Genomic DNA, 18,822 nt, shown 5'->3' on the forward strand with positions numbered 1-18,822 from the left:
TTATCGTGTATTGTTAGTACCCGCCCGAATTATTATTGGTACTTGCCCGAATCTGTACCGGTACTTGGGCAAGTTCCGCAAAACTTGAAGGCTTTCCCCAGCCTCTATGTAGTTGAATATCGATACCCAGGTCTAGTACAGGTACTCCCATGTAAATTTACAGTTTTGTAGATTTAGCTCATTGATGTATGTTTTCACGTTGTTTTCGCCGTTTTAGCTCCGAGAACACTTAATTGCTTCCTAAACACTATTGAGGTGATCTGAATAGTTTTATTTATTATTTCTTACTAGAACTCCGCCATTTGCGAAAGTTTAGTGCATTACATTTATTGTTGTCACAGTAGGCCCTCTCTGCCTTCTACAATTTTGTCAAGGGTTCTCTTGCTTCTGTTGCTGTGATCTACTCTTGCTGCCTCACCATGTTCACCTTGGCAACCCCTCTTCTTCTATTGGAATTTCCTGAGGGCCATTTCTTTTTAATTTGCTGTCAGTTCTCCTTGCTTTTGTGGTTGTTCCTAGTACTACTAGATGTTTTCCTGTTGTATTTGTGCAGCCTGTTCCTCTGAAATCCTACTGCAGTTGGGTCCTTTAGGTTTTATGATTGTTGTAAAAGGCTTGAAGGGTGCATTGTTGTATCAACAAAGTGTGTAGCCACCTTTCTTCAAGTATAGAAAGAAGAGGAGGGAAAAAAGGGACTATAATTACTAACATGGCAAGATCAATTTGTGATCTTACCCGGAAAGGTGGGCATTCTCGACTTTTAGATTGATCCAGTTTAGGAAGTTGACCAGGGATGCCATGGCAATTTGTCAAGTGTATGTAAGAAAGTATGTCATTATGCCGTGCCAGCCAATTAGACGATTTTACGGGCTCGAAGTTGAATTTGATCACTTTCCATACTTCACAAGACACTGTATTTCATACGGGCCTGTGCTGGTTGTGCCAAATGTCGTCGCTAATTTTGTGGCACCTATGGTGTTCATAATCAAGGGGCATGGGGGCATGCCACACCAAGCAGAAGCATGAAGCGGGCAATAATAAGGAATTTTCTCGTGCTGGTTTGCACATGGTCACAAATTGGAGATTCATCATGATTGTTTATCAATTTAGTGTTTGGCGTCCACATTTTTGCCCTTTGTTGGATTGTGTGAAACGATAAAGTGGTATGTTTGTTTATGCTATATCGGTTTGTTTTGTTATCACTTATCAGAAATGTCTTCTTTTGGAGGATATTTTCTGAAATATCTTACTGTTGCTGAACATGCATCGTCAATGTCTAGTATATGTTGTGTGCGGTGTTACAGTATTTTTTCTACATTATGATACTCACGTGGAAATTCATGCAATTGCAGAATCATGGGAGCACGCCAGGAACGCAGCATAATTCGATGCTTATTATTTGGTACTAGATGGGGTTCCGTTATCATCTATTTGTGGAAAGGTTGTGCAACTGCTTTACATTTATAACAGTTCTCCCTCATCTTAGAAAATAACTAGCTCAAACCTTTGCAGACTTTTTGGGTATTTGTCCTTTGTTTCATCATTGTTCTGTCGACAGTCCTGGAGAAACAGAAATTGCTGGCATTGTATTGAGATTATCGGTAGTCAACCTGTTCTTCACATAATTTGGTGAGCCTTGAGCAATTGCTTGCACACTACATTTCCGTTAAAGACCGATATTAACACTTCTCTTCGTTCTTCTAGTCTGTATTTTTCAGGTACCTGGCTCATCAGGTGAGAAAAATTCTGGATTCCCTTTTCAGTTCATCCCTTTCCATCTTCTTTTTCTACCTAACTGGTGCAAAAGCACTCCAAAATCTGAACCTATATGATAGTGCTCCACAGATTGTATGTTGATCTTAGATAGTCAAGGAGCCCAGAATTTGTATGTTTCAAGTTGCTGTGATGGGACCTAGAGTCCTCGAACAATGAGCTATGAAAACCGAAACATTTTTTTTTTTCTTTTTCCCTCCATACCGGTCCTATTCTGATACATTTCTACGAGATCTGCCGTACGCTGAATTGTAAACATCTAGGATCTGCAGTCCAGCACATGTATCTTTTAAGATAATTGTAGAAGTTGCAGTCTACTGAGAGATTTATAGGCAGATGTCCTACAATCTTTTGTTTGGTATAAGCTACTCTTGGGCACCGGCTGGACCCTTTAAAATTATACAGATTCATGTATAAAGTGCTGCGCAATACAATTATGCTATACGTCCTTAATGCCGAAGAATTAGCTGATGTTGTCATTACCGTATTACATTTATGGCGTGTTTGGTTTGCTTCTTTTTCACCCTGAAATTGGAATCGGAATAGGCGAATCCGTTTGTAGGTGTTTGGTACGCGGGAGTTTTATTCTGATTCCGATTCCCGAGTGGAATGGAAATTTCCCAATCACCTTCGGCCTAGGAGGTCGGATTGAAAGTTGAATCCGGACGGAATGGATATTTATTCGGATTATATTTATTTTTTCAACTTTTTTCAATTAAAATATGAGTTTAAATTTAGAAGTTAAATATATAATTTTAAATTTTAATTTGAACTTGAATTAAAAAATTAAAATTTAATCAAGTATTTCGAATCTAACTTATGAAATTTGAATTTAAATTAAATTTTAATTTATATAAAGTTTTATTCAAATTTTATTTAAAACTTCAATTAAATTTATGGATTCAAATTAAAATTTAAATTATAATTTTAAGTTTGAATTTGAATAAATCAAAATTTAGTTTCATATTTTGAATTACCCACTCAACTTTAAAGTTCAATTTTTTTTTAAAAAAAATAGATTTAAAATTTTGACATTATTTCAAAATTTTGATCTAAATTTTTAATATTTAATTTTTAATTTAAATTTAAATTAATATATTACAAAGATAAAGTTAGTGTATTAATTTGATTACGTTTTTTATAACCACCTTAACCAAACACCGACAATAGGAATGATTTATTCCGATTTCGATTCAGATAATGAACCATACAGAATTAGGTAATGAATCATTCCGTTTTCGATTCCAGCTTATTTTGATTTCGATTCTTATTCCGATTCCAACTTCAAACCAAACACGCAGGGTGTTTGGGTAAATGTCTCAACAGCTTTGGTGGTTTCGGCGGTTGTCATTCACAGTTTCTGGTATCGGTAGAGTTACCGCGCGTGTGAAAAATGAAAACGGAGTACAATGAACTGAATTAGTTGCAAACTTTCAAACATGGCCCTCAAAAGTTATAAAATGTTATGAATATTATAGCAAAATTGTTGATATCATTAAATCAGTGAATTATATCAAAAATATCCTCCATCACATCAATATAAATATATGAATTCCCGGTTTGATGACTTGATCCTATGTGGTAGTTTCATCACATCTATATAAATATATGAATATCCGGTTTGATCCTATGCGGTAGTTTTACCTTCATTTGGGCAAATATAGTTGGGATGGAGCCCACCTTTTTTTGACCTATTTCTTTGCATTTTTTTACAAATAAATTATAATATTTAATACTTAAAATTTTAAAAAAATGACTAAATTTTATGAATAATTTATATTCAATACTATCATCTAAATCATATAAAAAGACTATATGTAAAAATTACATAATTTAAATTTTTATAATGAGATTTTAGAAATATAGTATGTAAAATTTATGTTTCTAGTCGATACACGGAATATTTCTTCTCCACCACTCTATTATTTTTTTTCTCAGTGATAAAAATTAATACGAGTGCTCGGTCTATTGGTACATTGCATCGCATGTACTAAAAGTTATTTTTAAATATTAATATTATAAAATTTAAATCTAATTTAATAGATGCAATCTACACTATATAAAATCTCTATTTACAAATTTTATAGAGATTAAATTATTAGTAGGGTATTAAAAATTTAAATCTTGCGTTGGGATGTTGTATTGTACTGTTGTGGTGATCTCGTTGTGATGTTGTATTGTATTGTTGATCTGATATTTTGCGCTAACAAAAATGGCTAAGTCCCTGGCAGTTGTATTGAACACAGTGAATGGTTCACCGTGTCTAGACACGGTGAATGATTTCACCGTGTTTAGACACGCTAAACACGGTGATGAGACATGGTGATCCATTCACCGTGTTAGGGAAACGGTGATCCATTCACCGTCTTTCATGTACGACGCGGCTTCGACGCAAGGCCAAGTGATGTGTATATAATACATTGGACACGGTGAACCATTCACCGTGTCTAAACACGGTGAACTATTCACCGTGTTTGAACACGGTGAATAGTTCACCGTGTCCTATGTATTATGGACACGAGCTCCCTCTGGTTTGGACCTGGTGCATAATACACTGGACACGGTGAACAGTTCACCGTGTCTAGACACGGTGAACAGTTCACCGTGTTCAAACATGTTAGCATGCTGCATGATGTACTAGTTGTCAATTCTCTACTTTATAAAGTTCAACTTCAGTTATATGACGCAAACATGTTAGCTATCTTAACCATACTTCACATAATGAGCCAATGACACAATTACACTAAATCCACAATTCACTTAGCATCAAACTCACAAGTACACTTTGCAATGCACTTTTGTGCTTTCGGCTGTTCGATCACACTTTTAATTTGTCAAAACCTTACTACAACTCTTTAAAAGATGTGGGTTAGCTCGAATTACCAATCCCACTCTCGAACTTCGTAATTTGCCAAGTTCAAAGTACTACACCAATATATTATGAAAATGCCGTAAGACAGATCCTGAGTTGGTAATATAAATATTGAATCTTTTAAACATTGAATTATCTAATTTTTATGTGCTTTCCTTTCAATACTTCGTCATCTTTTCGTAGTAATTATATGTATTTTTCACAATAGTTCAATTTTGATAACACGAGATCAACATAGTTCAATTTTGATAATTAATTATATGTATTTTTCACAATAAATTACATGGAGGCCTTATGACGATATAGTGTTAGAGACGCTCCTACCTTTTCGTCTGGCGGGGCCCCAGGTTTAGCGATCGAGGACTAACTTAGTCTGCTTCCACATTATTGAGCTCCATCATCCCGATCGTGTGCTTCGACAGTTTGGGCTATCACAGCATATACCTGAAGCAGTGCTTGCTATACCTCGCATCAATTCACGAGGCAGAGCAGATGAGGATTGGGCGGCATACCATGCTTCATACATTCAGCATTGGAATGATAGATTGGTAGATATAGCAGAGGTGGCCCTTGAGACAGATCCAGATCCTATACGAGCTACCACTGTTTATATGCAGTGGTATTGGACGATCACCAGGAGGTGGATATCTACACCTGTACAGCAGCCACCTCTCGCGTATCAGCCACGTGGGCACGTCGAGAGAGTAGTGGTATGATTGTAATATATAATATCTTTTTATATTTATTTTTATATATACAAGAAAGTTTCGTATAATCTTTTTGATGGTGCTTTTATTTCAGGTCGATATTGTGCAAAGATCACATTATACGATCAGACATGTCCTATCAGATATTCCAGGAGGTGGAGTGTTAGATGCCCTATCACATATTGCCGATCAGATGGAAGCAGTTTTGGAGACTTTACCTACGTTTTCACACACTGTATCTCCACGACCAACAGACTATGGTAGAGCATCGACATCCGGCCATGCACTGGTATATAGTCCACTGAGGCCATCATCACCGATAGAGGAGCCACCTTATGCTGATGTTATGGACCCGGCACCAGCACCAGTACCACAGGATCCACCTCGAGCAGTTGATATTGTTTATTATAGGCGCCGACGACATATGCAGTCTAACCATACAGATCAACCCATCTCTTCAGCTCCTTCACGGCCAGACATACTACCGACACCTGCTACTGCTGTGATTGAGCCGGTTATTGAGGGTGCTGCTATCGAGCATCTGGACCAGTTGGAGATTTTAGAGTCTTTTGATGAGCATGGTGTTGATCGTGGTCGTGGACGTAGTAGGCGACGTGGTCTAGGGAGTAGGAGGAGAACATGATATTATATTTCTATATTATTGTAAAACTTGCTTTAATTTTGGATATTCTGTTGTGATTATCTGGTATTGATACTTTATTGAGATTCTGTTGGTAGTGATGTGTATATTATACTGTTGTGTTGTGATGCTGTGATGTTGTATTGTATTGTTGCGTTTAGGTATCTGTATTGTATTGTTGTGTTGTGATATTGTGATGTGCATTGATTTGATTTTTTGTGCAAAAAATATGGCGATGTTGTGATGTGTATTGATTTGGTTTTTTGCGCCAGAAAAATGGCCAAGTCAGGTTAGTTGTATTGGACACGGTGAACCATTCGCCGTGTCCAATACAAATACCCGGGACTTAGCCATTTTTGGCTAAGTCCTAGGTACTTGTATTGGACACGGTGAACTGTTCACCGTGTTTAGACACGGTGAACTGTATAGACACGGTGAATCATTCACCGTGTATAGACACGGTGAACCATTCACCGTGTCCAATACAAATACCCCACTTAGCCATTTTTGGGTAAGGGTCGGGTATTTGTATTAGACACGGTGAATAGTTCACCGTGTCCAATACAAGGTGAATAGTTCACCGTGTTTAGACACGGTGAACCAATCACCGTGTCCAATGTATTATTCACACCCTGACTTGGGTGTTTATAATACATTGGATATGGTGAACTATTCACTGTGTTTGAACACGGTGAATGGTTCACCGTGTTCAACTTAAACACCTGGCCCCAGCTCCGCTCGTGTGGTGCTGACGTGGCGCTTGCGTGGTAGGGGCAGGGCCATTTTTGCAAATAAATTTTTGACAGGGCTAATTTAAAAAAAAAATTTGTCAGGGGGCTATTTGCAAAAAAAACCCTAAAATTATCTATTAATAACCTAGATGGGTACAAGTATCTGAGTATGCTTTCTGTGTCACAAATTTATGTCTAACTTGCCTTGTGAGAAAAAGGCGATTAGATCATGCTAGCAAATCCACTGATGTTGAATCGACTTGAAGGGTGTCACGCCCCGGGACTGATACCAATTTGGCCCGACCCGAGCACGTCAAACAGACGCCGAACGGACAGGGTTTCCTCTATCCGTCCAAGGTTCATCACATGTACAAATTCAAACAAGAAATGCACTAGCGGAAACATACACAAACGGCTTACACGAGGGTAAGCAATAGCCATTAGTGAAAGAAAGGAAAACTAAACATTTACAAGTACTATGATTCATTTGTGATCATATACATTGCATTCATCTTGTTCACTTTCGAATTCCTTACATTTCATTTCATCATTTCTTTCTTACATCACATTTACCTCAAAATACACATTACATTCTTTTCTTTACATCATTTACCATCATGTACAAAAGATGATCATAGGGTACTTTACTACAAAATGAAACCCAACTTTGGTGGCCTCTGACTAAGGCGCGATACCTTTACCTCGGTCGCTCGCCGGCTCGCTCGGTCCCGGCTCTGTGGAAATAGTGGGGTGAGAACTACAACAAAGTTCCCAGTGGGTTCGGCCTCAACATCACCGACTTTCCCACTAGGACTAACTCAGGCATAATAGAAAGGATAAGCTGAAATATAGTAACCAATCTACAACATGATGCTAATATGCCTGAACAATAAGCAAGGAATATGCTCAACATTAACATATGCAGATTATGCAAGTTCTTTCGTTCTTTATCTTTACACTTTGTTCTTTGTTCTTTGCTCTTTGTTCTTTATTCTTTATTCTTTAATCTCAAGGCTAACCCGGGGGTTTCGCCACATTAACTTGCTTCACATTAAGTCCATCATCGCAGGAACTCACCCGCTAGGACCGTCCTTCGGGTTTACTCCAACCCGTGATGCATAACTCCGGAGCGCATCGCCCGAGGGGGAGCGACCGCCCTCGAGCACGGAACTCATAGCAAGTATGATCGAATCCTTAACTCAAAGGATTATATGTTCAATCTTGACTTTACACTAACTCTAGTGTTCTTTACGTCACTTCATGTTGCTACTCTAGCAATCATTGTTCTATACATTTCCTTACTTTTGCTAACTTTAGCATTCTTGTTCTTTACATTTCTTATTCTTATTGCCCCACTTTACTTTAACTTTACACATTGTCATCATTATCATTCTTTACATCACTTTGGTTCTTTGGCTCACACTAACTCTAGTGTCACATTACTTTACGTCTTCAAATGCCACTCGATCTATGTCATAGTGTCACTCTATTCTTTTGCTCATTTTGGGTGCTCACTTTTCTCTCATGCATACACATAGGGTTTTTACATTCATAAGGTTCTCAACCATCACATTAGGCAAGTTGTACTCACAATCATGCAACATCACATTCTCATCATCTCTTTACCCTAAAATGAATACAACAAATATGTAACATATGCTCAATTGAATGACACATTAGGCATAGAGAGAAGTCCAACGAGTTTGGAAAGCACCACCCACCTCGTAGGTCTATTTAGGTCTTGAGATTTATAGGCTCCTCGTTCTTCACCTGCGGCAAAACGAAGCCAACTTAGGCCATTTTGCCCATATCTTTTTATAAACTTTTCGTAACGTTAATCCGAGCGCACCAACGCGTCGGAAATACCCCCAATTAGATTTTTAGAGGGTCAATTGCATTTAAAAATTTCCATGAGCAAAAGCCCCAATTTGGTGCCCTAGCTCCAATACATATATCAAACCTAGGGTTTGATCTCAATGGGAAGCAAAAGTAGCTTCATTATACTCTAAAAAGTCCATTAGAACCATCTTTAGGCAAATCAAAACCGTACTTAGGGTTTCACCATGAGAGGTGATGAAGCTCACCTCAAGCTTCACTGTTTTCATGGTCTTGATCTCTAAAGAAGCAAAAGAAAAGCTTCAAATACTCAAATGGTTCCATAAAACTCATTCTAAGCTTGAGTATTCTATAGTGTCACCTAAATAGCTTGGNCACCTCAAGCTTCACTGTTTTCATGGTCTTGATCTCTAAAGAAGCAAAAGAAAAGCTTCAAATACTCAAATGGTTCCATAAAACTCATTCTAAGCTTAATTCAAACCCTAGATTAGGTTCTACCATGATTAGGGTTCAAAGCTTACCTTGTAAGCTCTCATTTTCCAAGCTAGAGAGGAAGAAGATGAAGTTGCTTCACCTCTTGATCCTCTTCTTCACCTTCTTTTCCTTGTCTTCTTCTTCTCCTTTGCCTTCTAGAGAGAGAGAGGGAGAGAAGAGAGTGTGAGAGGGTGAGGAAATGAGAGAAATATCTCATTTGCCCTCTTACTATACTCTATGGGTTGCAAAATTGCAGCTAAACCCCTCAACTTTCACTCTTTCACACAGCCTGGACTGGGCTGTTTGCGCAGGTGGGGACCGGTCTCTCCTTCAGGGACCGGTTCTCGAAGGCTCTCCCCGCGCAGCCAGAGCTGCTGCGCGCAGGGCAACCGGTCTCTCTTTGGGGGACCGGTCTCTCGGGGACCGGTCTCTCAGGCAGGGACCGGTTCCCGAGAGCTGATTTCTCAGGACTAAGCCGATTTTTCGGCTGTCTCATTTCATACGCGTTCGGGGACCGGTCTCTCCCACCAGGGACCGGTCCCCGAGAGCTCAAAACTGCAGAATGCAGATTTTGATCCTTTAGCTCTCGAAAACCTCATGTAACTCATCTTTAATCATTTTAACACCTTCGGACTTTCCGAAGTGTACCGTCCTCGCACTTTGGTCAATTTGACTAAAGTTCGACATTTATTTTTCGAATTTTTGGTATATTACAAAGGGTTCGACCTATTTTTGGGTATGGACTGGCTCTCAAAGTATTATGCAACTATTGGTTGCAAGAGACGAGTTGTGTGGTTTTTTAAAAATTTAACTATCAGAACACAGTCTTAGTAGCTGGTCACACTTCTGTAAAGTGACGAAGTGAGCCAGAATAATTTTGGTGTGAAATAGATGCCACAAACAATCACAAAGCTTGTGTTTAATTCCTGCCAGAGCAAGATAGGTTTTGTGCCAAGGGCACAAGATGCCACCTAATAACCTCTAATTAGATTTTGATACCTCATTTACCTCACCTGAACTTAACCTCCTCTCCACTTTATTTCTTTTTTCTTTATCTCCCTTTTCTTCTTTTTACTTCCCTCATCTCTTTCTCCCATTCTCCCAGTGGGCAGCTTCAGGCAGCGGTGACAATAATAGCAGTGAGCAATGGCGGCAGTAGCAGCAGCAGTGAGCATTGCCTTTTCTTCTTCTTCTTCTTTTTCTTCTTCTCCTTGCAGGTTGGGAATCAACAACACCACTAACAACAGCTCTAGTAGCCACAACAGCAAGGTGGCGACAGCAGTAGCAGCAGCAGCAAGTGAGCCCAATTGAGCGCAATTGAGCTTCCGATTGTGAAATTGATGCTTGTTTGTGGGAGAGAAGAGTAGAGGAGCTCAGCTTATAGCTTCGTCCCACCAAAATTAAGAGTTTTTGGCGGGTTAATTATTGCTGGAATTCCCTTCACTTCCTATTGAATGGGAGTTGCTCCTGGCGGGTTAGTGAGGGATAGTGCTGGGTTGGAGAGTGGATTGGTATTTATTTTGTGCACCCTGCTAGTTCTCGAGTAGTGAGGAGGTTCTTTGGGCGCATTTCTTCCTTGCCGTTGTTGGATTAGCTAACAAGGTGGGTTAAATAGCCAGATACTATGAATTCCTCACTATGCCTAACTATTCCATATGCAATTTATTTTTAGCTATTGCTTATCAGTAATTAGTAATGTAACATAAGGATTGCTGACTTCACTTTTCATATTACTTCTCACACTATTATTTGCAACATGTGGAAGATGAAATTTGAGAAATCTAGACTACATTAATTCATGGGAAACTTACGCTATGCTGTTCCATTTTTCCATCGTTTTAACTCCTAGTTCAGTAGTTGCTATAACTTATTTTTCATCCAGGTTAGTGGGTAGGGATGATTGGAAATAGTGCAGGATAATTTTACGCCTGTGCTGAGGGGCTGACATAGTTATTACAACAATTGGCACGCTGGCTAGATTTTAGTGTGCCGTATAGGGTTATGGTGATTCCGGATCATTGAGTGTCACTTCAGATTGTGCTTGTGGATAGCCTTATATATGATCTAGATGATTATTTGCATTGACTATCGCCTGTATGAGCCATATTTGAGCTCGATAGAGATATGCCACTTACTCGGTGGGGTTGTACCCCTCGGCTATCGCTTCAGAATTGGCTTTTGCGCATTGATATTGTAGCAGCCCTAGTAGGCGAACTACATTTGTAATATACCGAAACCTTGGTAGGTTGTATCGAAGTTTAGTCAAATTGACCAAAGTGTGCGAGAGAAATAGTTGGACAAAATCTATTTAACATTCCAACAATGTTGAAAGGGTTAAAGTTGAGTTCCAAAAGAGTTAGAAGGGTTTTAGCATTGCTCGACGCGAATTAGAGTCGAAACAATGCAAAATCTGCAGTCTAGAGCATTGTTAACCGGTAAAGCATTGAAGCAGTACCGGTACTAGGCAAGCACCAGAGAGTAGCAGCTCTCGGGTTTGGCCTCTGTCAGGCTGTTTAACCGGTGACACCCCTGGTGCGTACCGGTACCCCTTAGCAATCCGAAAACAGCGGTCTCGTGTTTGGGTTGTTGAACAGGGGCTTAACTGGTGACACCCACCCGTGTACCAGTACGCAATGCTGCGAAACAGCAGGTTGGTCTGCTGCAAATAGAAAGAGTTGGAGGGTCATTTTGCTATTGTAACAGCGTATAAAAAGGCCTCAACTCCTTTCCCATTCACAGCAGTGAACACACCTCTCTCTCTCATTTCTCTTCCTTTCTCTCTCTAGGAACTCTCTCCCAAGGTGAAATGAGGAGATCTAGAGGAGGATTTGGAGGAGATTTAAAGTTTTGAAGGGTTTAGGGCTCTCCTATAAGGTGTAGCTTGGTGGGCTTCTAGGTTAAGATAAGTTTCTTGTAAGATTGATGTTAGGGTTTGGTTTTATATCCTAGAACACTTGGTTTTGATCTTCTTACATGAATGAAAACCTTGTAGAGACCATGGAACCCATGAAAACCCATGTTTCTCCATGAGCTCTCATGGTAGAATTCTAGGGTTTGTTTTATATGCCCTATGAATGGTTCAAATGACCTAGAAATTGTTCTAGATGAGTTTCTAGAAGATGTTAACTTGCTTTTGCTTAGCATAGAGATCAATATGGTGTATGTTACTATATGACATTGTTAGGGCACCAAAATTAGAGCTTTTGCCCTAGATTAGTTTAAAGGCAAATTGATCTTGTAGAAATCAAATTGGGGGTATTTCTATCTCATTGGTGGACTCGGTTCGCCGATCAGACGAGTCTACGTAAAGATATGGGAGAAAAAGCCTAATTTGGCTTTGTTTTGCTGCAGGCGAGAGAATAGGCGCCCAAAAATCACGAAACTTGAACTGTAGCACCTTTACAACCGTATGAGGTGGGTGGTGCTTTCCGAAATCCTTGAATTTTCTCTCATATCTAAAGTGTTATTTTTGAGCATATGTATGTATAGTATTTTCATGCATTGTAGGGTTGATTGAGATATATGATTGCATGTTTTGAGTATAAGATGCATTTGAGATGTTGTGAGCTATTGAGAATATGTAAAACCCTATGTATGCATGAAAATACTATACATACATATGCTCAAAAANAGTATTTTCATGCATTGTAGGGTTGATTGAGATATATGATTGCATGTTTTGAGTATAAGATGCATTTGAGATGTTGTGAGCTATTGAGAATATGTAAAACCCTATGTATGCATGAATAGTGACAAAGATCTAGATGAGGTAAAGAACCAAATGACATTATGACATATGGATTGTGTGGCATTAGTAAACAAATGAATGCTAGAAATTAGACTCTTAGTTGAGTGGCATCAATGAGATTTGAATGCTAGAGTTGAACACTTAGTGTGGCATTAATGAGAACAATGAATGCATGAAAATGAGTTAAAGAACACCTAGTGTGTGTGGCATCATGAAAGTTAAATAATGCAAGTAAAGTGAGATAGTTGACATTATGACATAACAACCTTATAGTTAAGGATCATATGAGCATTAAATCCTTACAAATAAGGATTGGATTGAACTTGACATCCTTAAAGTTAAGGATTGGATCATACTCACCTACAAGTCTTGGCTTGAGGGCGGTCGCACCTCCTCGAGCGATGAGCTTCGGAGTAGTCATCACTGGGTCGTAGCGAGTATCTACCCAGAGGACGGTCCCGTCGGGTTGTAGCGAGTATCTCCCCGATAGTAGAAATTTGAGTTAGTGAGTCTATTGAGGGCGAAACTTACGGGTTAGCCAAGAGGATTGAGAATTGGAAAGTGATCTTGCATTCGTCATGAGCATTCTATTTAAGCATAAATTGGATTATATCTTGTTCAGGCATATTAGCTGCATTCGTTTAGTTGGTTACTATCTATCTCTATTTTTCTATTATGCCTAATTTAGACCTAGTGGGAAAGTCGGCTAAGTCGGCGGCCGAACCCACTGGAAACTTTGTTGTAGTTCTCACCCCACTATTTCCACAGAGCCGGGACCGAGTGAGCCGGCTGACGATCATGGTAAAGGTATTGCGCCATAGATAGGGACCACCCGAGATGATTTTCATATTTTGTTTAGTTGCATACCCTATATAGATCATCTTTTGTATTTTGATGATTATAGATGAATGAATGATGCAAATGTATTAGAGAAAGAATGTAAAAGTTTATATTTTGGGAGAGCATGTGATGTAAAAAGAAATGATGTAAAAGAATGTAAATGTATAAGTTGAATGCATGTAAGTGATTCAAAAGTTAATCATTGTACTTGTATTTTGTTTAGTTTAGTACTTTCACTTTGGCTATTGGTTGCCCTCGTGCAAGCCAAGTATATTATGTTTCTGCTGTGCAATCTATATACTTGCTCTGTACTTGTTGTTGAGCCTTGGGCGGATAGGAGGGGTGCTGTTCGTTCGGCGTTTGTTCGACGTGCCCGAACCGACCAAATAGGCTGTCCCGGGGCGTGACAGATAAAATGGTATTAGAGCCTGAAAAGTGAAAGTATAGGATGGACCTAGAGACCTTTAGGAATGGAGACCTTAAGGATCTAGGAAACATGAGTGACGTGGAACCATAGTATAGCGAAAGCTTTGAGATTGGGTGATGTTACTAAGTCTCTAATGTGGTTAGGGGCTAATCCAAGTTGATATTTGTTCTCTACTCCGTGTGTTGTGTCGGGCGGCCGACGACATAATGCTTTGGAATGAGAATAAATACACTTGTTTGCTTTTGCCAGATTTGGTATGTTCGAGTATATTGGTTGAGTAACTAATGTGAGTTGCTATGTTTCAGGTAGCAATGGCTCGTGGTAGACCGCGAATGAGGTTGATGCCCGAGGAGCTAAATGCGGCTCTCGAGCAATCTGGAGCGAGCGGCGACGGGGAGCTCCGGGAACAAATGTTTGCACTTATTGTGTAGTGTGACAGCAAGCGGAATTCGTTCAACGCCAGGGGGAGAAGATTCAAAGGCTTCAAGAGGCCTTGGAGCGACAGCAGGCGGCGGCGGCCCAAGTGGGCGCCGAGCACCCTGCGCCCCCTGTACTGGTGCCGGCTGTGGTGGAGGGCGTGGCCGCGGCGGCTGTGCCAATCACGGCGGTGCCAGCCGGTTCGGGAACCTCAAATCCCGATAGTGCGTCGACAGAGGCGGAGCGAGAGCGTGCACTTGCGGCTTTCGTTATGTTCAAGAAGTTCAACCCACCTGTGTTCGACGAGGAGAAAGTGGAGTCGTCAATGGTAGAGTCATGGATTGACTCAATGGAGACGCTCTTCGAGGATATTTATACCTTGGAGAAGGACAAGGTGCACCTCGCCACCCATTGTTTGGAAAAGGCGGCGAAGGTGTGGTGGAAGCGGGTGAAGCGCGATCGATCCCTCGACCTTCCGCCTATGCTTTGGGAGGAGTTTCGGAGGTTAATGTTCGCGAACTACTTCCCCGACACCGAGAAGCGGAAGTTGCAAGATAAATTTCGCAAGTTAAGGCAAGGTGATCGATCGGTGGGTGACTATGAGCAAGAGTTCTCCCACATTATCGATTGCGTCCCGGAGGTTGTTCGAGATGACCGGAATCGGGTTGACTGGTTCTTGCGAGGACTTCGGCCGAAGATTTATAAGGCCGTGCAATTGTTCAAGCTCACGACCTTTGCGGTGGTCTTCGATCGAGCGTTATGGGCAGAGCATGGCAATGCCTATGCGAGAGAAGAGCGCGGGTCTATGGACAAGGAAAGAGACAAAGATAAGAAGCGGACTGCGGGTGGTGCTGAGGGCCAGTCGCATACAAAGAAACCCCCTCGGTATCCTCGGCAGCAGTCGAGGAGTTGGAGACCTTCTCGTTGTGCTATTTGCGGTGGTGATCGGCATGCCTGCAGCGCAATGGAAAATGTTACAAGTGCGGCCAAGCGGGGGATATGGTCCAGGAGTGCCCGAGTTGGGCGTTGTCTCAACCGACAGCGACATCAGTTCCTTCTACCCCGAGGCAGCTTGCGGGGTTGCCACCGCCTATGTCGGCTGGACGCGCATCAGCACCACGTCAGCCGGAGGGATCATGAGCACCTAGTGGACTGGTTTTTGCCACTCAGGTGGAGGAGCCTGCCGTACCAGATGATGTCGTGGCAGATATTATTTTGATTAAAGGCACTAGAGCTAGAGCTTTATTTAACACGGGTGCATCTCATTCATTCATTGGTGCATCATTTGCAAAGACTCATGGCATTGAAGTAATATATAGCCTGGATTATTGGTGGGTTAATGCGCCAGAGCATTCGTTCAGTGTTCTTGACGAGTGCTCGGCTTGTCCAGTTCAGATAGGTGACTGGATTATGCCGGCAGATTTGCTAGTGCTAAACCAAATGTGGGGCCTCGATGTAATCTTAAGGATCGATTGGCTCTCCAAGTATTATGCGGTTATTGACTGTGAAAGCAAGGTGATCACTTTTCGTGAGCCTGACCAAGGGTTGTTGGTGTACCGTGTATGTAAAAGCTCGCGCTTCGCGGCGACTGTATCGACGGCAAGGGTGAGAAAGATGATTAAAGGAGGATGTGTGGCCTATTTGGCAACAATGGTGGATACTCAAAGGTAGCACCAAGCCTTGGGTGGTGGAGGCTTGTGTTGGATCTATGGAAAAGATATTTGAGGAATTATTCATTTTGGAGAGGAATCAAGTCCACTTGGCAATCCACTACTTAGAGAGGGATGCGTGTACCTAGTGGAAGAGGTTTCAGCTGACGTGATCACAGAGCGTGTTGTAGATGACCTAGATTTAGTTTCATGAGTTGCTATTTGGAATCTACTTCTCGAACGGTGTAAAGCCGAAACTCGAGAATGACCTGAAGAATTTGCAGTAGGGCGACAGGATAATGTAGGAGTATGCTAGGAACAACCGATGAGGCTCAAAGGGTATATCTATTTGAGCAGGGGTTGCGATCAGAGATTTTTTACCTTGGTACAGGCGCATAGGTTACAGACCTTAGATCTAGCGACAGAGTAGGCTATCTGGGTAGAGCGTGGGGCTACTGTTGCCACACCTTGGAGTTCAGTCTAATTCGGGCTCGCCAACAGATCCGTTGCATACACAGGAAGCTCTGTGCACACGAAGGGATAGTAATGCTTGTAAAGTATACTTGAGCGACTACAAGTAACAGAGCTGGAAAGAACTGCTAAAACTAAAATATAGTCCATTGTACATACATAATATCCAAGGAGTACAAAAGTAAAATCCATAAATACAAACACCATTTCTCAGAACTCTGAACTATAGAATAAATACATCTGTATGTACAATGTCTATAACAAAAAACTGTCACAAAAAAGTACTCCACTAGCACAACTCGTCGAAGGGTAGGGATCTAACTCGTGAACTTTCTCACCTTGATCAGTAGCAACAGAGGGCTCTGCGAGAAACAGGAGTAACAACGGGCGTGAGAACTACTATAAAACAAAATAGTCCTCAGTGGATGTAGTGCACTAAACTTCTACAAATTATAATGTTCCAGTGAAAAGTAGTCTAAAAGTCTATTCGAATAGTTCCGGCAAGGTTTGGAAACTATTCGGGTGTTTTCGATACAAACTAGACGTGAAAATAGACTCTGAAAAGTCAAATCTGCCAAAACTATAGATTTTGTATTGTGTATTGGTACTGAAATTTGAGTACCGGAACACAATACATAGGAAGCAGAACTAGCTCTCGGGTATTAAGGAACTCAATTTGAGTACCGGTACTGATGCACTGTGTACTGGTACAACATGATGAGTACCGAAACACAATAGAAATTTGAAAAATCTAGTGTTTGGTTTTGAGGAATTGGTTGGTGGGTGCCGAAACTATTTGCTCGTGTTCCGATATGCCTATTCGAGTACCAGTACGCAGTACTGCGAAATGCTAGTTTTGATTGGTTATAATTAGTGGAATGTGGGGTAGTTGCAATTGTTGCAACACTCTGTAAGAATAGGGACTTCAGCTATTTCCTCCCTATTTGGATACAAGAGAACACATTTCTTTTCTCTACTCTCTTACTCTTTTCTTTCTCTCTCCCTAATGGAGCATCTCCCATGCTTGGAGCTTGGAGGATCAAGCTTGGAGGAGAGATTAGAGGTGGGAGCAGGCTTCTTGGAGCAGAGGCTTGAGGAACTTGCAACAAAGGTGAGATTTCAGGATTTGAGGCTAGGTTTTGGATACAAACCATGCAAAAGAATTTTTACTAAACCCTAGGTTATTCTAGACTATAAATTATCGAGATTAGCCATTTAAAATGGGTTTTGTCATGGATATTGGAAAACCTTAGGTTAAAAGTGAGTTTTTGGATTTGAGGGATTTAAAAATTATTTAACCCTTTAAAACCCTAATTGATAGATTAGAAATCATGTAGGACAACATAATTTCAAGAGATAAAATCATTTTAGGGTTCGAAAATGTTAACGAACCATTTTTCTTGTATTAGGGCAAGGAAGCTTAGAGTTAAAGCTTGTAGCCTAAGGAAAAAGGCGTAATAGCAAGTGACTACAAGCAATTAAGATTGTGCTAAAGAGTTAAGGTGGGTTGTGTGCATCAAAGTGACTTGGTCACCTCTTATGTCCAGAGCATAGTAACTAGACTAAGTTGTTGATGGTTGCATGGTAGTTTACTTTTCAAGATATGCATGTTATGGCATATGTTACTTGGATTAGTAAATTTCACTACTTATGCATAAGTAGATGTGCTTTCATGTAATACATGCTAATTAGAGTGCTAATTTCATGAGATAAATGAATGCATGCATGGTTGATTGTGAACCTATGTTGTGGACTAAATGGTAGGTTGACTTTCCCTAGGGTCATTAGAGAAGTCAACACATGAACATAGAGAACATAGTGCCATTGGAACATAGGTTGGAAAATATAGTGGATGAGATATCACTTGGACAAGATGATTTGAACATATAAGGTTTGACAATATAGGGTAAAAACAATGAACCTTTGTGACCATGAAAGAAGGAATTCTGGAACTCCTAACAACCCGATGGTCGGGGATGGTTGACAATCTTGTCACCCGATGCGATGAGGATGGCTGTGCTGCGCTCTTGATTGAACTCGCTACCATTTACTCACTACAAAAAAAATTAGGTTTTAGAAGCGGTCGAAACCGTTGGGAAAAGTCTGTAGAATCGCTGGAAAAATATTTCCAGACATTTGTAAAATCGTCGGGAAAAGTTTTATAACCGCTAAAAGTCTTTGCCGACAGTTTATACAACCGTTGGAGAAGATAATAATTTTAGTAACGCTTCTCCAAC

At 40.6% G+C, this 18,822-nt stretch overlaps 2 protein-coding genes across 7 annotated transcripts in view; both read left to right on the forward strand.

The window, feature by feature from the left end:
* LOC109725888 (U4/U6.U5 small nuclear ribonucleoprotein 27 kDa protein) overlaps nt 1-2,233 on the forward strand; it is a 40,379-nt gene extending 38,146 nt beyond the window's left edge. For 2 of the 6 annotated variants that reach the window (XR_002220363.1, XR_002220365.1), the window contains 3 exons: nt 342-486; nt 1,353-1,629; nt 1,705-2,233. The gene's annotated coding sequence lies outside the window, so the exon portion shown is untranslated. Of the gene's footprint in view, nt 1-341; nt 487-1,352 lie in introns of all 6 variants that reach the window. The other 4 variants (XR_002220364.1, XR_002220366.1, XR_002220362.1 and 1 more) reach the window with 4 other exon arrangements.
* On the forward strand, nt 4,298-6,099 carry LOC109725875. The gene is made up of 2 exons (XM_020255273.1): nt 4,298-5,355; nt 5,447-6,099. Exons 1-2 carry the CDS (start codon nt 5,257-5,259, stop codon nt 5,993-5,995), a joined length of 648 nt encoding a protein of 215 aa, XP_020110862.1. The 5' UTR covers nt 4,298-5,256; the 3' UTR covers nt 5,996-6,099.

Source organism: Ananas comosus, linkage group 20, assembly GCF_001540865.1.
Source record: "Ananas comosus cultivar F153 linkage group 20, ASM154086v1, whole genome shotgun sequence".
Lineage (NCBI taxonomy): Eukaryota > Viridiplantae > Streptophyta > Magnoliopsida > Poales > Bromeliaceae > Ananas > Ananas comosus.

Coding starts and splice junctions, on each gene's coding strand:
- LOC109725875 (XM_020255273.1), top strand. CDS start 5,257: ATGCAGTGGTATTGGACGATCACCAGGAGGTGGATATCTACACCTGTA. Junction 5,356..5,446: donor GGCACGTCGAGAGAGTAGTG/GTATGATTGTAA, acceptor CTTTTATTTCAG/GTCGATATTGTGCAAAGATC.